Below are 26,135 nucleotides of genomic sequence, written 5' to 3' on the forward strand. Positions count from 1 at the left end.
CATCAGCGAAGAGGACACGTGGAGATGGATGTGTGGGCTCCGAAATTGACACCCCGAACTCTAGTTGAGAGCTTAGTGTTAAGTTCTAAGTCAAATATTCAGAAAGCAGAAGAAATAGTAGAGAAGAAACTATCTAGAGATTTTTCCCTCATTTTAAAGGGACTTTTTGATCTGGGTTTTGAGGTTTCCCATAGGCGCAAACCGCTATAGTTAATAACACTTCCCGATAATGGAAGAGCGCATCTAATTATATCTAGTCATCAAACACTGAGTATTTAACATAGAGTAGCAGCAGACATATGATTTTAAGTTGTTAAAATTTATCACCTGGAACTTAAAACAGATGGTGGGAAAAATGAAGACGAACCCCATTAAGATCTCATGGTACCATCGTCTCGAGTCACGTACTCCTTGTTCTACTTAATCAGAGGGGGTCATTGACCAGATGGGTTGTGTAGTCTAAGAGACCATTATAAATGTAGGGTGGATATTTGTTCAAGTGGATAAATTTAAGTCGGTCTTAACTAACATAAGGCATCATGGCAATCAATTGTACCCTTATGAATCAAAACTCAAAGGATAGAAAGCTGTTGAGGAAAATACAAGCTACAGTCGTGATCGTAATATAATAGTGTCATTGGTGGCAACCACCTGGTCATAAAGCTATGATCGTAACTGCTACTTTTATGAATTCTTTGGGTCGAATCATTCAAACAGAGGACTCAGGCGACATGCATACTAACCTTAAATTATTTTGAGTAAGAATATAGTAATACACTCAATATGGCATTCATTCTTTGTGAATTAAAATCACTTAAAAAATTTTCAGCCCAAACAAAGCGTTTTGGAGGATCTATGAAGATTACATTATCTTTTACATGATTATTTTTATTTGAAATATTTTGGTTGATTACTTTAAAAATCTTTATTTAAAAAATTAACACCTTCAGTAGAAAGTTTCTACAAACTCGGCCATCATCGAAGATATGGACATCTAAAAACATTTATGTTTGAAATTTATTTGAAATTAATCACCTGAATATCATTAGAATTCTACTCTTGTCAACTTCAGTCATTACGAGAAAGAAGATCGAACTTCGTGACTGAAACTTATAAATTCTTATACTTATGATTTAGAATTTTATTTTAACATTATTATACTCGACAAATCCAATCTCTATGAGAAAGAGGATCAGACTAGTAGGTTAGGACTTAAAACCTTGTCCTATAGACAAGGCGTACTATGCGGATATATAATTGACATTGTGCACACGTTTCAACATACACAAATTATGTAGTTTATATGAATGTTGGTACACATAAATGATCATAATATTTTGTCGTTCAAGATATTATAGCAAGATGCTTGATGAATTTATCGTGAGCAAACACATAATATTTTATGTTCTTACAAAACACAATATGATATTTGTATCAATCAGAAATAAATGAAATCAGGCAAAATAAAGAGTTTCCTTCTTCACAATGCAGTAAAGAAGGAAAGATTATATTTGCACAAAATTCTCTTTTTAGCTGAATATTTAGATTAGGAATATGCATTAATTAAGTTACATTAAGTTACCTAAAATAGATTATTAAGTTACCTAAAATAGATTATACAGAATATTATGTACCTAAAAAAGATTGTATAAACTATTATTTATTGGAGTGAAAGCAAAGGCAGTCTATTTGCTCAAAATTGCTCAAAATATTTACATGATATTAGAGACACGTCAAATATTTAGGATTTGAACCTCTGGAGTCATCTGCTTCGCCTGAAGAGATCGTCGTGTTCGCCTAAACCATTGTATGCCCTAACTACTTCCACTGTGTCGCTCGACCGCTCATCTGTTCGACTGCCCGAACTGCCGCTCGACCGCCCGATCTGTTCGACTGTTGTTCGCAGCCGCTCGACTGCCGCTCGATTTGTTCGAGTTCGACTACCACTCGACCGCTTAACTGCTTCGTCCACTTCATCCGCCTCGACCAGTCTGTTCTCGTCCACTTTGCTCACTTCGTCTGCTTCTCCTCTGATAGCATCGACTGTATCGTAGACTTTGGTATAGTCAGCATATTTCAGCACCGATATACTTCCTAGATCGTCGCACTCAAGGATCGTGGGATTTAGCTTTGACTTCGGACTCTTATCCTAATTTAAAGCAGTGCACGATTTTTTGAATCTCTTAGGTTGATTTAGATTAATGATTAGGATTTTTTTTATGGATATCTTGGCTTTCTTTTATTTCTGGTTGATTTCGATCAGCAACAATTCTATTTAGAATGTCTTCGGAAATTTTAGCTATCAGATTTACGGGAAATAAGTATGTCGTATAGGAATTTCAGCTCAGAATGTTCTTAAAAGGGAATGAGTTTTGGGGCCATATTGATAGGTCTTCTCCAGCACCTATTGAGGCAAAAGATTCTGGTCAATGGGAAGCAACGGATGCTCGAATTGTTTCCTGGGTTTTGGGATCTATTGAGACTCATATGGTGAACAATTTACGATCCTTTGGCACAGCTAAAGAAATGTGGGAATACTTGAAGCGTGTTTATAATCAAGAAAAGTCTGTGAAACGCTTTCAATTGAAACTTGACATGAGTAATTATAGTAAGGGTAATCTTTCAATTGAACAATATTATTTAGGCTTTCTAAATTTATAGAGCGAAAATACTGGCATTATCTGTACTAAGGTGTCAAAGGAGAACTTAGCTCGTCTTCAAGCTATTCATGAAGAAAGTCATCGTGATCAATTTTTAATGAAACTCAGATCTAAATTTGAAATTGCTTGAGCTAGATTGTTGAACAAAGATCTGATTCCTTTTTTGGATGTTTGTTTTGGGTAATTACTGCGCGAAGAACAAAGATTGGCGACACAAGCTGCTATCAGTATAATAAGTGGATCATTAGAAATAATTAATATGGCATATGCTGCAAAGACCAAAGGGAAAGGACCAATGCAGTGCTATAGCTGCAAGAAATTTGGTCAAATTGCACGGAATTGTGAAAATAAGGTATGTTCTTATTGCAAGCAGAAGGGACATATTCTTACGGAGTGCCCTACACGGCCCCAAAACCACAAATAATAACTTCATATGCCACGGTATCCGACACTCACAAACCTGGCCCGACATCCACAGTTATTGGAAATAATCAATCAGCTATCACATCAGATATTGTTTAACAGATGATTCTTTCTGTCTTTTCTGCTCTCGGCCTTTAAGAGAAAGGTAAAACTATTACTTTCGTTTTTTCTCATTAGTTTGTCGATTCAAGCTCCACAAATCATATGAATGTTACAGCTGATTTATTGCATAACGAACAGTCGTACAGTGGTACTCAACATATTCAAGTTGCTGATGGAAATAATATTCTAATTACGGTAATTGGTGATATTAACTCCTCCTTCAGACATGTAATGATTTCTCCTAAATTATCTACTAACTTACTCTCTGTTGGTCAAATTCTGGATAATAACTGTGACGTACATTTTTTTCGTGATGGTTATATTGTACATGATCAGATGTCGAGGAAGGTGATAGCGAAGGGGCCTAAAGTAGGCAGGTTGTTTCCATTACAATTTATTGTTCCTCATAACATGTCATTAGCTTCTTCAGTTTTTTAGAATAAGGCAGGCATCTGGCATAAAAGGCTAGGTCAACCAAATGATATGGTGTTGAAACATTTACTTAAAAGTGGTGTTATTTATTCTACATATAAGAGTTTAATAGTTGATTGTTCTGTTTGTAAACTTGAAAAAGTAAGACATTACCACCACCACCACTATCTTAGATTCTCCCTAGTCGCATGTTTCATGTCGTGTCTACTGCAATTTCATATTTCCATTTATTTGGTTGTAAGTTCCTATTTGATTTCAGCAATAATTTTGATTAGTTTCTATTTGATTTCAGCAATAATATTGATTTTTCCTATTGTTGTTTAGTTAACTCCGACATCAGATAGCCTACAAAAATTGATGAAGTTGGGGATTACAAATTAAGTTTATTTAGGAGGTTGATGTCATGGAACTTAACAAAATTGTGCCTTGCCTAAAAATATTTGAGATCATGGGGTGCTAATAAGAACATATAAAAATGTGCGGGAGTATGCCCTAACTTATGTAGATAGGTACACAAAACAGAAGAATGAAGAGTAGCATTTAGCAAAGGAGCATCAGACGTGGAAGTAAAAAAATTGCAGAACTGGAAGCAAACTAAAGTTTTAGCAGTGCAGAATTTCAACAGGTATAAAAATTTGAGCATGGAAATTGTGAAACCTTGGGGTATTTTCTATACGATGTGAACAATGGCCAGGAATCTTTGGACATAGTAAACTAAAAATGGATTAGCATTTACTCTAATTGCAAAATAATAGCAAGTACTTTGCAAATCAAACGGGCTGGGAGGAAAATAGCAGGAACTGCAATAAACCTTGAGATAGTGGGAAAGAGAGAGAAGGACAGGATTATCATTAACCAAGAGAGAGAAGGACGGGACCCTGGCACCAACTGTCGAGGTGCGAGATGGAGGAAGAAGAAGAATGTGTATCATCGGAAGGAAAGGAAGTTGAAATTCAATAAGAGCTCTTCATATTCATTTATTTATCCATCATAAATCTAATACAAACACTAGACTATTTATGGGCATAAAATCTAAAAACCATAAGCAAGTAACAAAAAGATTAGCATGTCCTCATACGTGAATTAAAAGAATGATATGACAAAAAAACCAAATTACTTCCTACACATATCTGATAAGAGAATTTAATAAGAAAATGGTATGATATAAAATAACCATGTTGCTTTCAAAATTTATCTAATGAGAAAATAATCTGCCTCTTGTGACGTTCCAGTATCAGAATTAACAATCTTTGTAAAAGACTATTGAAAAAAAAGTGGCTTAAAAATTTAATTTGTTCATTCATCCAATGGGTATTCATACATAAATTTGTCTAGAAAATAACTGAAAACTATAAAATTTCTAAGAAGGAACTACAACAATTTAAAATTTAAAAACTTGTTATTTCTGGCGTTCTAGTATTTTGCCCCTTATGGCCTTCCAAGTGTTCCATCTAGGGATCCATCTCTGGCACTCCTTTTTCAATATTCAACATAGGAATTCATATCCCCTTATAGCCATTCAAATCCAATAGCAAAGGAACAATCTATGGCCATTCTCCTTCCCAGTTTAGATCATGGATCCATTGGCACATCACTCTTCTTATCTGCGTATAAATTCATGGTGCATTACCTCCCTTATTGAGCTACCCATAGTTTTTCTATTCTGAACAACAAGATCCACTATAAGTACAATTAGTTCCTAGATTTTTCTTAGTATTTTAAGCACATAGAAGACTTGAGAAAAAGACAAATTTGAAATCTTGAAGGAATCATGGACATTCTTACAAAGAGATGCAAACTTATATGATCTTCCTTCTCTAGTATGATCAATTAGAAGAAAACTTGGGGGATAAAATGGCATAAGAAATGGATTTTACTAAATTCTCAGAATACTTCTTATCATCGTCATTATCAGCTTGGATAGTTAATATAAAATGAGTCAAACTAAACAACCTAAACAATGTCAAATAAATGGATGATTCTATCCTTTTTTTAAAACAAAAAAAACGCCTTAAAATAAATCAAAGTGAACGAAAATTTCTGTGAAATCAAAATTGCGTTCAATACCTTCTTCACCACTCCCATGTCCTCGCTGACAATCTGGCAAACAATAGAAGTGAACATTAATTCAGAAGAGGAATAAAAGGAAAAACACATGAAGTCATTTGATGGTAAAACACAAAAACAGAAGGATGGATTCTGGCAGTATTCAAAAATACCCATAAAATATTAATAAACTTGCTTTCTAAAGATTTCAAACATATAATTGGGCTACATGACAATAATTTCAGATCAATTTATAAAAATATGAACGGTTTTAAGGTTAAATCCATACTTTTAGAAATTTCCGCTTGTCAACAAGAGAGAAATGCTGAGCAGAAAACTGAAATAGAGACCATAGGTTCACAACAAGCAGAAACAGACTTCGAACAGAAGGCTGAATTAATGGATTGAAATTTGTAGTGTTCTTATTAAGCAGCTCAAAATATGAATCATGTTATGAGCAGTATAGTCACTATTACCATGAATTCGAGCTTATTTAGTTCAACTAGTCATCTTTGGACAAATCTAAGTAAAAATTTTACAAAGACAACAGGAGAAAAATTATTTTGGCTCTATTTAATGAAATTCAAATAAAAAGTAGAAGTCCATGAAAATCAAACAGCATATTAAGTAATGTAGTTAATGATATATGAAACTTCAAAAGTCATGTAATAACCAGTTTAAAGAAACCAGGTAAAAATTTTGGCAATTTTAAAATATACCCGAAATTTTGTGTCCCTCGGAATTCAATCAAAGCAATTTTATAAAATTATAAGCGTCAAAACGATCCATTCAATATAAAGCACTATATGTAAGTTATGAATGGATTGAGAAATATTAAAATTGAAAGTTATAAGCTAATTAACCGTTAATTATCCCTCCCTAATCCCGCTTTACAATTCCAACCAACTAACCGCACGATACTTATCTCTGTATGGCGTCAAATGGGGGATCCTCTCCAGAAACTTTGCATTTCTTCCTTCCCCTTTCCCTGTCTCAATTGCGCTCAACAGAGGGCTCCCGCGAAAAGGCTACGATCGTGGCACTGTAGCACAGGCGCAATCGTAACACAACCGCAACCTGCAGAGTGCCGCAGCTCGTGGTTTAGGCTTTGGGTACGAAATTGTTGAGTACAAAACTCTCTTTCACACTATTTGAGACAATCATTTTCCTCCTCCTTGTCATGAAATTTGCATTTTTTTCTTTTTTGTTAGTCGTAGCAGAGACGAGATCGTGTCAAAACTGAACAAGTTGATTTGTGGGTTTCCGTAAGGGCTTCTAATACGAAATCAACAAGGCTGGGGAAGGAATGAACAAGTATAGGAAAAAGAGAGAAGAAGATCAAGCAGGATTGAAGAAGGTTGGGTTTTTCCATGAAGCACGTTTATGGTATGTTTTAGCAAATGAGTTATATTTTCGTGAACTAATATGACATGAGCCTAAATTTCATAAAAACCTAAAATATTTACATATTCCAAGTTATTTACATGAGGCAGCAAGCTCAAGGATAGCGTGTGGAAGCTAGCAGTGGGACAGCTCCGAAAATTCTGGTAAATTAATCCTAGTCTAAGAAGAATAATTCAATAAACGAAAGTTTGATTTTTATTCTAAAAGTTATTAATATCAACATAAGGGTTATCGCAACGCTTGGCTAGTTATTGAAGACTGAGAATCTAATGTGACAACTGATATGAGTAATCATGGTTCTAAATTTTAGTAATCTCCTTTATTTAAAAATGTATTTTGACTACATGTATGTTTTAGTTCAGTTAGATTTATATTACAACGGATTATTCATATTGTTAGATGAAAAAGGTATGCATGACAGAAAAGATATACAAGATATGCATGAAAGATATGCATGAGATGCATGATACATATGATAGACATGATATGAATGATATGTATGGTATAATGAATAACATAAGAGATATGTATGAGATGAGAGATATGAATGACGTGAGAGACATACATAATTTGAGAGATATGAATGATGAATAGTTGCATAGCACAGTATGCATGTTAGTAGATAAATAAAAATGTCTCAATAGAAAGTAACGAAGTATGAAATAACTTATATAATAATGTTTATCTATATGTGTTAGAATGATTGTTAACATCCTAATAGTACAGGCAAAGGACGTAGTATACCCGCGCGTAGAGATTTTTCTGCCACTCCAGACAATTTTGCTTGTTAAATCACTAATCACTATGCTTACAGAATAATATCGGTCAGAGGCAAATAGGCAGAACTTACCATCCCAGACAATTGTGATCTTTAGATTGCTAACTAATGTACCAACAGAAGAATATCAGTTAGGGGCAGGTATAGTCTTTCCACCTCCGATAATTATCATGTTTATATTGTTTACAGCTGTGCCGACAGGATAATATCATTCAGGTGTGTGTTAGGTTTTGTTGAAGGAAATTCTCGAACAGATAGATGTGTATGTTAAGAGTATAAAGTAAAAATAAGTTAAAGTAAATGTATATAGAAGTTTAGAATATTTTTCATTGATTAAAGGTAATTGACGCATCTTTTAGTATATTGAAAATTTTTTTATAGAAATATGAAATATCGGCATGCATATTATTTTCTTTTCTTTGGGTTACTGCAGTTTAAAAATACAATTACTCATGCATTATCTTCAGATAACACATTATGTTGTTTATATTTATTTAGATTTTATGTTTTTGAACAAGATGAATAGAAGTGAAGCAAATGTGTTTTAAGAGGTGAAAACAGCAACAAGAAATGTACAAATTTTCACTTGTTAATTTAATTGTTTTCTTTAGGGGCTCTTTTATGAATATTTAAATACTAAACTGTTAATAATAGAAATTGAATAAAAGAATTTATTTCCACCACCCAACCAACAGTTCCTATATTGATCAATTTCAAACCCCGAGTCTGGTCGTGACTAAAGCGATAACAGAGCAAAGGTTTAGATTAAGCATCATGAATCTCAATGAAAGAGGCATATATGATGATTATATTAAATTATAATAATAGAAATTAAAATTTTAATAGAACCAACTTAAATTATATAGTTATTATTTCATAATTATGGATCATCATGAGGAAGAGGTTAGAGATGATAATGTAGAATTTAATGTGCCCCGAAATGCCACAGTCCGTGCTAGTGCATTTTTTTAATATGATGAATGTTGTTAATTAGTTGAGTAAGAATTCTCAATTTCAAGCAAGTAGGCGTGGAGAAGTACCGATGAATAAATACTTAAAACTCTTTCAAGGTTTAAGACTACCTTTATTTTTTGGAGCAGGAGGGCCAACGAAAGCTGAAAATTGGATATTGAAAGTAGAGAGGATTATTGATGGGTTGTCATGTCCATGAAAGAAGAGAGTTACCCTTGCAAATTTACTTTCGCCGGGGAAACTGAAAGATGGTGGCAAGGTCAGATAAAGTAGAAGTTTGGAGGTAGAACCAACCACTTGGTGCAGCATAATGAGTTTGTGAGAGCCTTCAGATAATGGTTTGTACCACTATCAGTCAGGAGACAGATGCAAAATGAATTCATTAGGTTGGTGCATAGAGATTATTCGGTTATGCAGTACAAAGCTGAGTTCACTATGCTATCAAGGTATGTGTCGCAGCTCATTCCAAATGCAGAGGAGAAAGGTCACAGGATCCTTTCTAAATTGAAGTTTTCATTTAGGTGGCCACTAGTGCCACTTGGGATTGAAGACTATTCAGCTATTGGAGAGGGCTAGGTGGGTGGAGATTGATTTTCAGCAGACTCATAAACATAGGGATTTGCATAAGATGAAGAGTTGGGAAGAAGTAGCAATAACAATTCATTCAGGAGAGTATAATGGGAATAAAATAAATTCCTACATATGTATAGTTATTGGTCAAGTCGGCAGCAGCACTATAGAGTCTTTTGTTACGTGTGGGAAGCAACATCATGGTGAATATTTGGGTTGAAGTTGTGTTACTTAATCAAACAACCAGTACATCAGATGACAAACTACCCTAAATATGATCAGAGATCCACATCGAATGCTAACCCATGAAGAAATTCAGCTCGAAGGATGTTTCAAGAAAGATCAACTATTAGAAGTGGTAAGCAGAGGATGACAGAAGCTCATATTGTGGCTTGAAAGTAGCAACCAAGGCAAAACTTTCGCCCAAGAGTATTCCTTAACACATCAGGAATCGAAAGAGCATGTTGCCACTAATATTGCTTCATAAAGTTTGATATATTGTTGTTATCATTTGACAAGAAACGGACTTCTCGAATCAATTTATGTTTCAACTTCATAATAAATGGGTGTGTGCGTGTGTATGCGCGCGCGCTCACGACTTAGTCTGGCTCATTGGTTGCAGCCTTTGGTGTAAGTCCCTCGGGTTGGGGGTTCGATCCCTGCGTAGGATCGAATTGCACACCTTCTAAAAAGGGGGTCCGCCCCTCAGTCAGACTATGGGATTGATCGGCAATCAAACTTTGTAAATATATATATATAGTTAATATGGAGTTTATCAATTTTGAGGATGAAATTTAATAAGAGAAGATTGTAACAATGAGTTTAAAGAAACCAAGAAAAATTTTACCAACTTTAAAATGCACCCCAAATTTCACCTCTCAAAATTCAATCAAAATTAATTTTATAAAATTCTACGCGTCAAAACAATCAATTCGATATCAAGCACTATATGTACATTATGAATGGATTAGGAAATATAAAAGTTTAAAGTTAAAAATTTAACTAAACCTATATAACACTTAATTATCCCTCCTTAATCTCGTTGTATTGTTTCCACCAACTTACCACACGATATTTATCTATGTATGGCGTCAAATGGGGCATCCTCTCCAGAACCTTTGCATTTCATCCTTCCACTCTCCCAGTCCTTGGTTGCGCTCGATGGAGGGCTCCCCAAGAAGGCTAAGATGCGGCACTGTAGCACAGACGCAATCGCAGCACAGCTGTGACCAGCAGAGGAGGCGAGCAGCCCGCTGAGTGCTTCATAGAGTTTGATATGTTTTTGTTATCATTTGACAAGAAACAGACTTCTAGAATCAATTTATGATCCAACTTCATAATATATAAATAGACTGTCGATTACACTCACTTTTTTTCTCGAAAAATTATCATGATCGACAACCGTTTTATGAAAATTCTGAAATGGACTGTTTATTTTGATCCAAAAGTGGAATCCATTATAATTCATGTTTGGATAAAGTTTTTGGGGTTAAAATTACATCTGTTCAACTTGGAAATTCTTCACTCTTTAGCAACTGCTTACAGTAAATCTCTCAAGGTTAATAGTCTCACGCTTGCTGTCACCAGACCCTCTGTGGCTTGAGCATTAGTTGAGAGAGATATCACTCAACCCGATTCGGATGAGGTTTGGACTGGAACAACTCACAGTGGGTATTGGCAAAAGGTTGAAATAGAACACACCCTCCTTATTACTCTTATTATAGTATGTTTGGCCACAACTCTACTATTTACTATCGCTTACATCTTCATCTAAGACCGGATATTGTCAAAGATCAGTCACCTACCATCCCTGCTGAGAAGGTGAAACTCGATTCTCTTTTCAACTTCGCAGTTCCTAATGAAGAACGCCATACTACAGGTACAGAGTTTGATGTGCTTATACCACCCATTGTTATTGAAGACGTCTCACTTACATACCAAGACACACGAGAGTGCTCCTTTGATTCAATAAAAGATCAGCTGGTACAACAAGTAGTCGCTTCTACTGTTCAACAACCTACACATGTCCGACACACATTAGACTAATCCACTGATCAGGTGAGTCAAAATCTTCAGATGAGGAATGGCAGGTCTATTCTATGAGGAAGAAAAAGAATGGAAGCCGACTCCAGCTCGGGAACTTATTGGATGATACATTGGTTACTACAGGCAATGACACTCACTTACCAATTTATTAGCCGGCACCTTCCCTAAAACTAGAGGCAGAGGCAAGGCAAAATTGGGTCGCTCTCTAGCCACCTGATACTATGTATTTTGGCATTTTTTTGTTTTTTTTTTCTTTAGGTTTCTCATGTTTTTTTGGAAACAGTGGTTATCGTGTGGGCAGGGTGTCATGTTTGGACCCTCCCACACAATGAATCAATATATATATATATATATGTGTGTGTGTGAGTGTGTGTGTGTGTGTGTGTGTGTGTATATATATGTATGTACAGATACATAGTTGATGTGGAGTTTATCAATTTTGAGGATGAAATTTAATGAGAGGAGATTGTAACAATGAGTTTAGAGAAACCAAGAAAAATTTTAGCGACTTTAAAATGCACCCCAAATTTCACCTCTCAAAATTCAGTCAAGATTAATTTTATAAAATTCTACGAGTCAAAACAATCAATTCGATATAAAGCACTATATGTACAATTATGAATGGATTAGGAAATATAAAAGTTGAAAGTTAAAAATTTAACTAAACCTAATTAACACTTAATTATCCATCCTTAATCTCGTTGTATTGTTTCCACCAACTTACCACGCGATATTTATCTATTTATGGCGTCAAATGAGGCATCCTCTCCATAACCTTCGCATTTCATCCTTTCACTATCCCAGTCCTTGGTTGCGCTCGATAGAGGGCTCCGCGAGAAGGCTAAGATGCGGCACTGTAGCACAGACGCGATCGCAGTGCAGCTGTGACCAGCAGAGGACGAGCGGCCCGCTGAGTGTTGCATCTCGCAGTTTAAACTATTTGAGACATTCCTTTTCTTTCAAACACTTTCATTTTAATTTCCATAAATTTTGCATCTTTTTTGTTTCTAGTCGCCATAGCGGAGACAAGGACATGTCTGAAACAAAGAAGTTGGTTAGCGGGTTTGTGTAAGGGCTTCTAGCATTTAATGGACGAGTAAGCAAAGATAGGAAGAAGATGCAAGAAAATTTGGAAGGATCGAAGCAGGATAGATTTTGTCGTGAAGCCGGTTTAAGATATATTTTGGCAAATGAGTTATGTTTATCTTAAATCATGATATGAGCCTAAATTTCATAAAATCCTAAAATATTTATGAATTTAAAGTTATTTACACGAGGTGGCGAGCTGAAAAAGAGCATGTGGAAGCTAGTAGGATGGCTCCGTAACTTCAATTAAATTAATCCTATGCTAAGAAGAATAATTTGATAAATGAAAACTCTCTTGAATCCTAAAGTTTGATTTTTGTTCTATAAGTTATTAATATCAACATAAAGGTTATCGCAACGCCGAGCTAGATACTGAAGATTGAGAATCCAGCGTGGTAACTAATAAGAGTAATTATATTTCTAAATTATAGTAATCTTCCTTATTTCAAAATGTATGTTGATTACATGTGTGCTTAGTTCAATTAGATTTTTTTTTTTAGGGAAGTAAATGCACACGCCCAGTTAATATCATTAAAATTAAAAAAATGTTAACTTACAACTTGAAAAGAGGAAGTAAAACAATAAAGAAACAAAGAAAATAAAACTAGCATGTAAATGCCAAAAGGTAAGCTCAGGATCCAAAATGCTCAATGGCACCCTCCAGAGACTTCTAAAACAATAGAACACTTTTGTAGCCCAAAAGAAACTGAGATTTTGATGGTCAAAGCAGAGGAGATAAATCTAAGTTTCAATGAGTATGGCATCAAAAGAATCGCTGAAATAAAGAGCATTGCAAAAAAGTCCAGAAGCTGCAAAGAGCCCAAAAATAAAAGCCAAAAAATGAGTTTTGATGATGATTTTCACGCCAAAAATATAAGGCATCAAATAAACATAGAGGTATGAAGTCCTAAAGGCCACCAAGTAAGCCATGGTGCAGAAAATTCCAAGAAGTAGAAGAATGGTTGAACCACAAAACATATTGGGTCGCCATCATAGCTTCCAAAACACCATAACCATAAAACAAAGGCATTTGCGCACAACAAAACTAAGAGACCAAAACATCAAAATCTATACAAATCTTTGATGAAAATAGGAATTTCATCTTTAAATTTCCATTTCCTAATATTAAGCTCGATGGCCCAATGGATCCTTTTAGTAATAATCTCGATGGAAGAGCAATTGTTCCTTAAAATCTTGCAATTCCTTTCGATCCAAATATGATAAATAGTAATGCGAACAGCTGTAATATAATTTTTTTTCATAATAGCAGTGTTAAATGCATCAAAGTGAAAAAGAACTTGCAATAAATTGCTTTCTGCTGGAAGAATCCACCATTTGGAATAAAATATAAGGTATGAGAGAAGGTGCACTCAAAGTAAACGTGATTATCAATTTCCTTACTCAAATAGCAGAAGGTACACTAAGGGTTAATAGCAATGTCTTTACTTAAAAGAACATCCTTGGTTTTTAAGCCACATTGTATAGCTTTCGAAATGTGCAAAGAAAATTTTAATGAGCGCCCTTTGAACCAAACAAAATTGGACAAATTAACTCTTGGAAGAGCCTCATATTCAAAAAGATAAGCCAACTAATGGGAATAAAAATCTAGGCCTTTCCAAAATCAAGATAAATGATTATCCACAATATCAATATTGATAATCTTGTATATACAATGAGGAGGGGCATTTGAATCTTGTATATACAATGAGGAGGGGCATTTGAATTGGATATCAGTGACCAATACCCATTACAAATAACATCATTGATTTTGGTGTTGCGAGCAAAGCAGAACCAATTTAAAATTTGCCAAACATAAGTTTCATAAAGAGAGAATCCTAAAACCCAAGGATCAAAGTAAAATGAGAGATTGTTGTTAAGGTTAACGGAAGAGGAAAGGTAACCCCTTACTCCAACAACAATTTTAATAAGATCCTCCAAAATGAGGAAATTTTGGATCTAGCATTGGACCAAAGAGATCCATAATAGTTAACGTACCACTTGGAAAGAAAGGAATTAGAATTATATAATCTCCAAATAATTTTAGATTTGCACATGAGATTAATAGTATCCATGATAGATTAACCAAGCCCGCCATAAGGTTTTGGAAAAATAACCTTCCTCCAAGTAATGGTATGAAGCTTCCTCTCAACGCCATTATGATGTAAGAAATTACTAATTAAAGACGTGATTTTCTTCCTCAAACCTTTAGGGAGAGTAATGGATCTAAACTAGAAATATAAACAATTCCATATGGTGGTTTTAATCAATTGGAATTTCCCAGCAGCAAATAAGAGCTTTTGTTTCCAGCAAGACAAGCAAGTATAGATTTTATCAAGCAGCTTATTGTAATCCACAGCAATCACTCTAGTGGGATTTAGTAATGTTGGCACTTAAATGAGATGGCAACTGAAGGAGTTCTAGAGCATACGAGAGTTGTTTGATGGTGGTGATGTTAGCTTTGCCAAAAATAAAACGGTCATCAACATATAAGAGATGAGAAATATTATTGTCTGTGGGACATTAGGGGGCAACCAAGCTAGCCCAAAAGCAAGAGAAAGCATCTATAACAATGGGAAATAAATAAGAAGATAAAGAGCACCCTTGCCGCAGCCCAAAAGAAAATAAGAAATAGCCCTTAACTTCAGTATTAATACGAACAGAGAAGCAAACATCAAAGATACAAGATTTCACCCATCGTATGAACAAATGAAGAAAATCAAGTGTCTCCATTCTGCTATAAGGAAAAGAATGCCTGACATTGTCAAAGGCTTTCTTCAAATCTATCTTGGAACACTAAAGTTCCCTTGAACTTTTGGAATTAACCCCAAATAAAATTTCATTGGCTAGTATCACATTATCCTTAATGTCACGCCCTTTCATGAAGGCAACTTAAGAAGGATGAATAAGAGTCGGCCTCAAAGGTTTAAGTCTACTAGCTAAAAGTTTAGCAACAACTTTGTAAACGACATTACTAAGCGATATGGGTCTGAAATCTGAGAAATTTTGTGCCCGAGTCTTCAGGAATAAGAGTAATTAGAGAATGTTTAAACCTTTGAGGAAGTTTTGCAGTGGCAAAGAAATATTTTATAGCAGCAATAAAATCAAGGCCAGTGATATCCCAAATAACATTGAAAAACTTAGAATTAAACTCATCTGGTCCAGAAGCCCTATCATAACCAACAAAGAAAAAATCCTACTTAAAATCATCACCAGTAAAGCATTGAGTAAGAAAGTCACAAATAGAATTAAAAAGTTGATGTGAAACGGGAAAGAACTCAGTATAATCCGCCTGATTGCCATTTCAACTATTAAGCAAGTTAGATAAATAAGAAATGGCAGCATTAGAGATGTCTTCTTGCTCATGAACATAGCTTCCATTAACTAATATTTCCTTTATGTAGTTGGAATTACTCATGATTTTCATTTTTTGATAGAGAAATTTGATGTCATCCTCAACTTTAGTCAACAAATAGCATTTAGCTCCTTGTTTGACCCAATTACACTCACAAGAAAAGGCATTAGAAAGCTATTCTTGTATTTGAGAGGCCTTAAGGAGAAGTTGAGCATCAAAGGATGATTCTCAAGAGAGAGTAAAATGGTACTTCGTTGTTTTTTTAGATCAGAGATACTTTTGTGAAAAGAAGAAGGTGACCTTCATTCCCAACCTTTAAGAGTATGTTTACCATTGTCAAGCTTATGGCATAAAGCAAAAAGATCCCCTGACACTAAAATATTCCAAGCAGCCTCAGTAATGTTCAGAAAATTCGGGGAAATACCCCAAAAGTTCCTATACATAAATCTGCAATTCAGCTTGTTGGACACTCCAAACAGATATGAATCGGGGAGTGGTCAAAAGTTGAAGATTTCATAACCTTAAAGAAAGAGGAAATAAATCCATCTAATTAGCATTGCAGAAAGCACGGTCAAGAAGACATCCAAGAGGTGAATTAGACTAATTATTATATCAACTATAAGAGTAACCTGTGTTCTGTATTTCAAGCAGGCCAACATTAAGAGTACAATTGTTGATATCAACTAACTTACTAGGGATTGGAGGGGGGCCCTCAATTTTTTTCTCTAGCCTTAAGATGCATTTAAAATCCCCCAGAAGGATCAATGGGGTAGTACATGAATCAGCAATGGAGATGATCATCTATCGTAAAGATCTCCTTGAAGATGCATTATTTTCAGCATAAATGAAGTTAATAAAAAAACAAATGGTTAAGGAGATACTGATTTGACCATGGATATATTGAGGTTAGATATCTAAAGCTGTGAAAATAAGTTAAGAGGGTTTCCATTTTACCCAAATGCGTCCATAGTTAATGATTAGAAAGTTATGAACATCATATTCATCATGAAAAAGTTTAAAGCGATGCTTGTAAAGGAGATCAAAGATGGAAGATGAGAAAAGCTTAGTTTTAAGAAGACAAAACAAGTCAAAATTGTTCTCTTTAACCAATCTTCTGCAGTCAGCAATACGGGCATCACCATTTAGGCCCCGAACGTTCTAAGCATATATGTTAGGAAAAAATAAACATGTCTAAATATGGGTTGCACCCCCTTTTGACCTGCCTTTCTTGGATTTAGAAGAGGGGAAAGAAGAGGAAAGTATAGAGGTAGAAGAAGAGGCAGAATGGAAGCATTTCCAGATGATGTGTTTGTGAATAAGTGTGACATGGTTGACAACTAATGCTTCACCAGCCAATTCATTTCCAACATAAGCAGCGTCCTTGTGCATATCACTATGCAGAGAAAGGTTAGGGTTTTGTAATGGAATGTCTTATGAAGGAAGAGATGGTTGAGAATTGAAGATTGGATAAGAAGAGGAATGGGGAAGATGAGAGATCGGAAGTAGAAGAATTAGAGATTGGTTTCTCGTATTATTCAGTGGCCTTGCTCTAGGCCTGACACGACTGCGGCTTCGGCCCTGAGATTTAGGGATAATGGGGGTAGGTCTGAGGTTAAGGGATTTTGGGCAACTGTGAGGATCGTAAGCGAAAGTGAAACATGATTTGCATGGGTTGGGTTTCCACTGCATAGAACAGGGATAAAAACATCTTGTCCATTAATAGAAATAGTAAAGAATCTAGAAGAACAGAATCCACACCAATCTGAATACTAACTATAGCAAAAGTGAGCCGCAAGCCCTTAGCAGTGAGAGGATCAATTGCTAAAGAAATACAGATTTTGCTAACGATTTTGAAACCACTTTGAAATCCTCTTTGATAGGCTGAAAGTCATAAGACCACTTCTGAAAAATAAACGGACAACCATTAAAAAACTAAGGAGCGCCAAGCAGTACCATGTCAAAATCCTCCATGCATGTAAATTTAAAGAGAAAGAAGCCCTCTGTATAAGAAATAAGTTCGAATGTACCTCTGAGTTTCCAAACCTTTTGCACAGCTTGAAGTAGGTTTCCATGGTAAGGTCACTTACCCCGTGCATAGCCAACGAGAGCCAAGCCCCACTTCTCTGATCCTTCATCAACCACATGTTCCGAGAAATATTTTTTATTCCTCATAGGGAATATAAGAAAGGGAAAAGTTTGTAGGATTAGGGATATGAGAAGAAAACGGCCTTTCCAGTTGGAGAACCGGACAAAGGATAGATGAAACGAGAGGGAGAGGGGGGAAGTTAGAAGAATCCATAGAAATGTCAGAGTCAAAGCCCTGAGCACGGAGAATTCGATCAAAAGGGAGGAGTGTTGATCGCCACCAAGGATATCGAAAAAGGGAAGGAGACGAAAAAACCCTAGCAGAGCAAAGAAAACACGCAAACATGCGGCTATAATAGCAGTTAGATTTATATTACAACAGATTTCTCATATTGTTACATACAAAAGATATGTTTAACAGAAACAATATACAAAATATGCATGAAAGTCATGCATGAGATGCATGATACACATGATACACATGATGGACATGATAGGAAATATATGTAATATACAAGAGATGTATGAGATACGAGATATGAAAGATGCATAATATGAGGGATATGTATGACCAATAGTTGCACAACATAGTAAGCATGTCAGTAGATGAGTGAAGATGTCTCAGAAGAATCTATGTTATGAAGAGTGAAATAACTTATATATGAAGACTTATATGTGCATGTTAAGAAGAGTTCACCCATAATTATACAGGCAGGGTATGCCAGTCTGCCGCATGCGTAGAGGTTTTCTACCACCCCAAACAATTATCATGATTAGATCACTAACCATTATGCCTACGGAATAATATCCACTAGGAACAAATAGATAGAGATTACCTTCCCAGATGTGATATTTAGATCGCTAACCAATGTGTCGATGGGAGAATATTGATCTGGGGCAGGTAAGGACATTTTCCCATCAGACAACTATGATGTTTAGATTGCAAATAATTGTGCTGACAAAATAATATTTGTCAAGAGTGTATATTAGGTTTTGTTGACGGTGATCCTCAAATAGATAGACATGTATGTTAAGAGTATAAAGTAAAATTAAAGTTAAAGTAAACACATAAAACTAGAATATTTTTTTATTGAGTAAAGGTCATTGATACATGTATTAGTATTTTCAAATATTTCTCATAGAAATATGAAAAACCAAAATATTATAATATTTTTTATAGAAATATGAAGACTAGCATACATATTATTTTATTTTCTTTGGGTTATTACAGTTTAGAATTGCGATTACTCTTGAATTATCTTTAGATAACTCATGTTGTTTAAATATTTTTTTAGGTTTTAGGCTTTTGAACAAGATAAATAGAAATTGAGCAAATTTATTTAAGAGGCGAGAACAGCAACCAGAAAGATATAAATTTCTATTGTTAATTTAATTGTTTTAATTAGCGACTCTTTCATGAATATTTGAATAATAAACTGTTAATAATAAAAATATAATAGCAAAAAATTTATTTCTACTGTCCGACCAATTCCAAGCCGCAGAAAAATTCACGACAAGAATCGCAAAACAAGAAAATAATAAACGGTATATAAGCAGAGACTTGATATCACACACAAATAAAATATGTCCATCAACCCATCCACACCTACTTATAGAAACATAGGAAAATGCACTCGCTCACTCACACATATGTATCTTTGTGTATGAATGTAGATAAACAAAATACGTCTATGTCTAGCATTTGAATACATGTACAATGCAGATAAACAAAAGCAAATGCCGAAATGTGTTAATACTATCCTAGGGTAATGTTAGCACAGTGGAAATAAGTAATTCCTATCAAAAGCAGCAATGTTGGTGGGACTGCTTTTGCTAAGTAGCTTGCGTTTGATTCATTCTTTAAGCAAACGAGTCAAACACAAATAGTACTTTTGAGAATAGCACTTCTGAATTGGATTTATAAACAAGCCGAAGACGAATCGTGTTTGTTCATTTTTGCTCGAATTAATTAAATAATTAAATAAATAATATGACTATAATATTTTTATAATAAATTTTATGTTTAACTTAAAAATATTAAACTTTATTTTTTAAAAAATAATTTGAGATAATTCAGAGCCTAACTCGAGTTGAAAAAACAAAAAAAATCGAATCAAGCTATTCGAGCATATTACGGTCATATTATTCACGAGTCATTTCGAACACAACCCTATTTCGAGCTAAAAAAATTTGGACGAGCCGAACACAAAAAACACTAGACTCGCTCAAGCCCAGCTCGTTTACACCCATTGTTGGAACAGCTGCTAAAATATTGTCCAAAGCAGCACCAAGCAAGTTCAATACAATGCAGTTTTTGATATCGCATTTCCCACCACATTAGCTATCAGGTGTAGCCTACCAATAAACAGCATTATAATGAGAAGCTAAGAAAACTATTGTGCAATTATGACTACAGGGTGAAATTATTAAGGATAAAATAATAATGAACGATTAAGCCGACCAAAAGAATATTTAAAAAAAATAAGTCCAACTCGCAAGGTGCTTGAAGCAACTCTTATAGAATAACGAATTATGTGACCAAACAATCTTGCCTTGGCTTTAAAAAAATCCAAAAGTTCAATCTCAAAATGAAGCTCAACGTCTTTAGGAAAATCATCTGGAGCAGTGACTGGACAATCAACTTCAGCATAATGCAACTCCGGTTTCATCTTAAACTGCAAAAGAAGATTATTAGCATCAACATAATTTTGTATATACAGGGAAAGATACTACCTTACTTCTATAATTTAAAATGATGCAACTTAAAATATTCCATAAAACACCCCAATTCAACATTACAAGCATTTGTCACACCATTTTGAGTTGTCTACAGAAAAACTATATTTTTGTTATACCAGAAAAACTATATTTTTGTTATACCTGTATATTGAGAACTTATTTTATCATAAATAGGTTTATTAAAAAATTGCCTATTTACTGTAGAACTACTCTATTACTTAAAAATACCAGGGATAAAATATTACAGAATTGGAGTTAAAATTAAATAGAGGACTCCAAAATAAAAGTTCAAAAACTAAAAAAATATTTTGGAAGCTAGAGCAAGTCATAAAAACAAAAGCACTTTTTTAAAAGTGAAACAGGTTTACACTGAATTCAAGCATGATATATCTATTGAGCTCAAAGGCCCACTTTCATAACTTAAGCGCTCTAAAATGTGATGGAAGTAATGACGCAAGTATAAACTCCATGCATGATGTACATGGTATACAAATCTCTACATTCCGCCATGCTTTGTTTACCCACCCAGATAATTCCAATTGGAAAACGTCCAAAAGAACATGAAAGCATTATGCTGGAGGAATCATAATGGCATCCACAAAAAGATGGCAAGTCTCATGATGATAATGGCTAAGCCATAAGTCAGCCATCATCATTGCAGTGAATATGTTTGGTCAAGTTAATTAGTTTCCATTCTCTCTAAGAGGCTGAGAGACATTAGTTTAAGTTTTGTTAAATATATTGGTTTAAGACAATGCTTCAGGCTTTCCCTAAATGCTTCACGATCTCTCCAATACTATTTTATTGATTGACCAAAATTCTACTTCTTACTTCTATTGCTACTTGTTGAATCTCTCTCCCAATAAAGAGGCAGGATGATACAACCATATATATTGACTCGCCATTTCGACAGTTCAGCTCAAACGGATTTAATTTCTCATACGATGATCATAATGAAGTCAGAACAGGCTATAAAAAGTTGAATCACACCAGTTTTTCAGGTTTTTTTAGACACATGATTAGTTTTAGCTGAATTTTGCTACTTTGTTTTCACATTAAAATGTAATAAAAAAAGCATGTTTTTTTTCCTTAATTTAGGGTTACTTTTAATTTAGAAATAGGATTTATTACATGGAAATCTAGACTAGTTAATGAATGAAATTTGAACTTCTTAAAACCACTAATTGCTTCTTTCCTTTGATCCAATTTGAATACGCAAATCATGCAGAGTTATGTAGTGATGCTCTACCACCTTTCCTCTCAAATTGCATTCACTGAAGTTTCTTCTTCGAGATTTTTCAAGAACCATCCTTCACCCATAACTTCCACAAATAACCATAATAGACTTAGGAGCAACTTCCATAAGAAAAACACTTCAACTAAATAACCTTCCTATATACCTTGCCTAGTAAATCAAAATATACAACTTATGGAACCTTACCTACTATTGTATATAAAACCTTCATTATCACCAGTTCTCCAGGTACTTGTATTATTCATTCAAAATTCAATTTTTAGCTTGGATTGCTCAAAACTTTTTTTTTTATTCTACCCATTGTTTATTTAAAAATTTAACCACGAGAAGGAGCCGGCTCCTTACAACCATCTTCCTAACAACTTTATTTCTATTTACAAATTTTTGTTATCTCAAAAAGCCTTCCTCAATAAAATAAAGGGGCATTTACATACATAACATTCAGTTCCTATCTATTTATATATCTAACACCTAAAGTTTACTTTTTAAATTTTATACCACCCAAATCTTTCATATCATATCAAAAATTCCTCTATTTTAACTTTTTAAAAAATGAAATACACCTTTTCATGAAAAGATGGGATATCATGCATATAAAAATTGAAGTGTAGGTGTTAGATATGTAAGTAAATAGGAATTAATAAGTGGAATATATGTTAATATTCCTAAAATAAATAAAATCAAGACTGCAAGTACTATTTAAGAAGAATTTAAAAATAAAATAGAAAAAATCCATGATTCAAGAGATGAGATCCTTGAAAAAAAACCAAACTAAGGAGATGATAGAATAAAAAACAAAACATAATAATAAGTTGAAAAAAATAGGTATACACTGCCGAACATAATGCAAATTGGATACTCAAAAGGAATACAACTAGACTCATTACAAAATGATATGCCTAGACCTATGAAATTAATTATTAAAAAAATTTTGCACTAGTCACAAAGCTAAATACAAATCAGATATTTTCCATGACAACTGCCATTGCCGATCTCAAGCCCGGAAGTGAAAGGTGGAGGGTTATGTTAGGTAGTCGGTAAGCAACGTAAAATTTGTCAAAATAAAATCATGGCATGAATCATTTTGAACATTGTGTAAGTGTTAGGCGTCTCATGGAAGCGATGCATTGTATGGCCTGAATACAGTGAATAGTGTGCAAGGGCCACTACACCGGCGTCGGGGTGTAATGTCAAATTAGGATAGAATCTTAGAACAGTGTGCTGGTAAAGAAGTTAGTTCATGAAACTAATATTAGGATAGAATCTTGGAATATACTCTCAGTGGTAAATTAATAGAATTAGTTGATATTATGATGCATAGAAAGATTAATATCTTATGTATTCAAGAAATTAAATGGGTTGGAGAAAATGCTAAGGAGATTGATAACTTAAGTTTTAGGAGATTGATAGTCAAGGAAATTGATAAATTATGTTGTAAATTTTGGCATTCTGGGAAAATTCACACTAGAAATGGTGTAGGTGTAATTATAGATAAAAGTTTAAAAGATAATGTTGTAAAAATTAATAGAGTTAGAGATAGAATTATAGCCCTTAAGATTATTATTGATACTATTGATTAAGATTATTATTGATACTAAGATTTTTAATATTATAAGTGTCTATGTTCCACAAGAAGGTTCAGTTAAAGGGTCTAAAGATAAATTTTGGAATGACTTAGAAAATTTAATACAAATGATACTTCTTGAAGGAGATTTAAATGGACATGTCGGTAGAGTGGTAGAAGATTTCAGAAATATTCATGATGGCTACGGTCTTGGATTTACTAATGAAAAAAGTAGAGCTATTTTAGATTTTGCTTACACGTGTGATTTTGTTATTACTAACACTTTATTCAAAAAAAGAGATGAGCAGTTTATTACTTATAAGAATGGATCTAATAAAACACAAATTGATTATTTTCTTATGAGAAGAAGAGATCGCCATAATTGCAAAGAATGTAAGGTCATTCCAAGTGAGCATTTAAGTACCCAGCATCGATTATTAATTCTAGATTTTAAAATGAAAAGATGTAAAATAAAGAATACTAGGACTTGTCATCGTAGAATTACATGGAGAAACCTAAAAGACACAAATAAAATTATTTTTATGAGTAAAATTCAAGATTTCAAAATTTGGGATATTCATTAAGAAGCGAATGCTAAGTGGGATAAAGTAACAAACACTATTAAACAAGTAGTAAAAGATGTACTTAGAGAATCAAAAGAAAAATTCTATATAAATAAAAATAGTTAGTGGTAGAATAATAATGTGCAAGAAAAGATAAAATATAAGAAGATATGTTATAAAAATTGGTTTAAATGTAAAAGCTTAAAGAACTGAAAAAAAATATTAAACGGCCTGCAGAGAGTCTAAAAGAACAATCTATGAATCTAAAAATTATGTTTTTAGTGATCTTTATAGCAGATTAGATACTAAGGAGGGTGAAAAATATATGTATGAACTAGCCAAACATAAAGAAAAGAAAAGTAAAGATTTAGCTCAAGAAAAGAGTATTAAAGATGAAAATCAAAAAGTGTTTCTCTTAGAAAAAGAAATTCAACAAAGGTGGATGAGCTATTTTGATAAACTTTTTAATGAAGCTTCTGAAAATAAGATCGACCTTAGTGATCTTAATATCATTAATAATAATAAATCATTTTATTTTTATCGTCGGATTAATAAAAAAGAAGTTTATGAGACTTTAAAGAAAATTAAGGGAGAAAAGTCTGTAGGACGTGATGATATCCCAATTGGAGTGTGGAAATTTTTAGGAGATTTGTGAGTTTCTTGGCATGCTAAATTCTTTAATATTGTTTTAAAAACTAAAAAGATGTCTGCGGAGTGGGGAAGAGTATTTTGGTCCCCACTTTTAAGATTAAAGGAGATGCACAAGAGTGTACAAATTATACAGGAATTAAGTTGATGTGTCATACTTTAAAATTATGGAAGAGGGTAATTAAACATAAGTTAAGACGTATTACAAAAATTTCTCATAATCAATTTAGATTTATGACGGGCAGGTCTACTATGGAAGTTATAAATTTATTGAGAGATTTGATGGAGAAGTTCAAAAATATAAAAGAGGATTTACATTTGATTTTTATTGATTCAGAAAAATCTTACAATAAGATTCCAAGAGAAATCCTTTGTACAGTTCTTGAGAAGAAAGGTGTAGATATGACTTATATTCGAGTCATTAAAGATATGTAGAGTCATTAAAGATATGTAAAAGATATGTATACTAGAGTCGTTACTTGTGTTCAAACTGAAGGAGGATTAAGCAATTATTTTCCTAGTTTTGATGGATTACATCAAGGATTGGTGTTAAGCCCATATCTTTTTACTTTAATTATGGATAGTCTTACTAGACATTTATAGGAGGATGTAGCTTGGTGTATGTTTTTTGCTAATGATATTTTTTGCTAATGATATCCTTCTCTAATGATATCCTTCTCGTGGATAAAACAAGAGAAAAAGCCTACGAAAAACTTGAATTAAGGACGTCTACATGGAGTCTAAAGGCCTTTATTTGAGTAGAACTAAAACTGAATACATGAAATGTAATTTTAGTAGTAGTAGCTCTAATGACAGAAGTGTAGCTTTGAGTAATCAAATTATCAATAGATGTGAACGATTAAGATATCTTGGGTCTATTGTTCAAAGCGATGGTGATATAGATGGGGATGTTAATAGTAGAATTCAAGTTGGTTGTTTGAAGTTGAGAAATGCTTCAGGTCTTTTGTGTGATAGAAAAGTGTCTCTTAGACTGAAAGAAAAATTTTATAAGACGGGGAGGAGACTTGCAATGCTCTATGGCGTTGAATGTTGGTCTTTAAAAGAGAAGCTTAATACTAAGTTAAGTGTTGTCGAGATGAGACTGATTAGGTGGATGAGTGGGGATGAGTGGCTTTAGGATGAGTGGTTTTACACTTAGAGACAAAATGCGAAATGAATATCTTCGTGATAGGGTTGGTAGTGGTGCACGTTTAAATAAACACCTAACCAAACATTGGAAACCGCATTAGAGATGGTTTGGTCACATTAAGCATCGACCATCTGATGATCCGATTAGAAGAGTAAATGTTTTAGATTTAAACTATGTTAAAAAAAGCAGAGGTAGACCTAGGAAGACTTGGGCTTATTGTATAAAAAATGATCTTAATTTATTAGAACTAAATGAAAATA

At 33.9% G+C, this 26,135-nt stretch overlaps 1 protein-coding gene across 1 annotated transcript in view; it reads right to left on the bottom strand.

Moving 5' to 3' along the window:
* The window catches only part of LOC110033292 (peptidyl-prolyl cis-trans isomerase PASTICCINO1), a 71,670-nt gene that overhangs the window by 38,574 nt on the left and 6,961 nt on the right, over positions 1 to 26,135 (bottom strand). Inside the window, exons 5-6 of the mRNA XM_020737219.1 lie at positions 20,509 to 20,631; positions 5,685 to 5,717 (exon numbers count right to left, since the gene is read on the bottom strand). Coding sequence (XP_020592878.1) covers positions 5,685 to 5,717; positions 20,509 to 20,631 — 156 coding nt within the window. The remainder of the gene's footprint in view (positions 1 to 5,684; positions 5,718 to 20,508; positions 20,632 to 26,135) is intronic.

Source organism: Phalaenopsis equestris, unplaced genomic scaffold (assembly GCF_001263595.1).
Source record: "Phalaenopsis equestris unplaced genomic scaffold, ASM126359v1 Scaffold001124, whole genome shotgun sequence".
Lineage (NCBI taxonomy): Eukaryota > Viridiplantae > Streptophyta > Magnoliopsida > Asparagales > Orchidaceae > Phalaenopsis > Phalaenopsis equestris.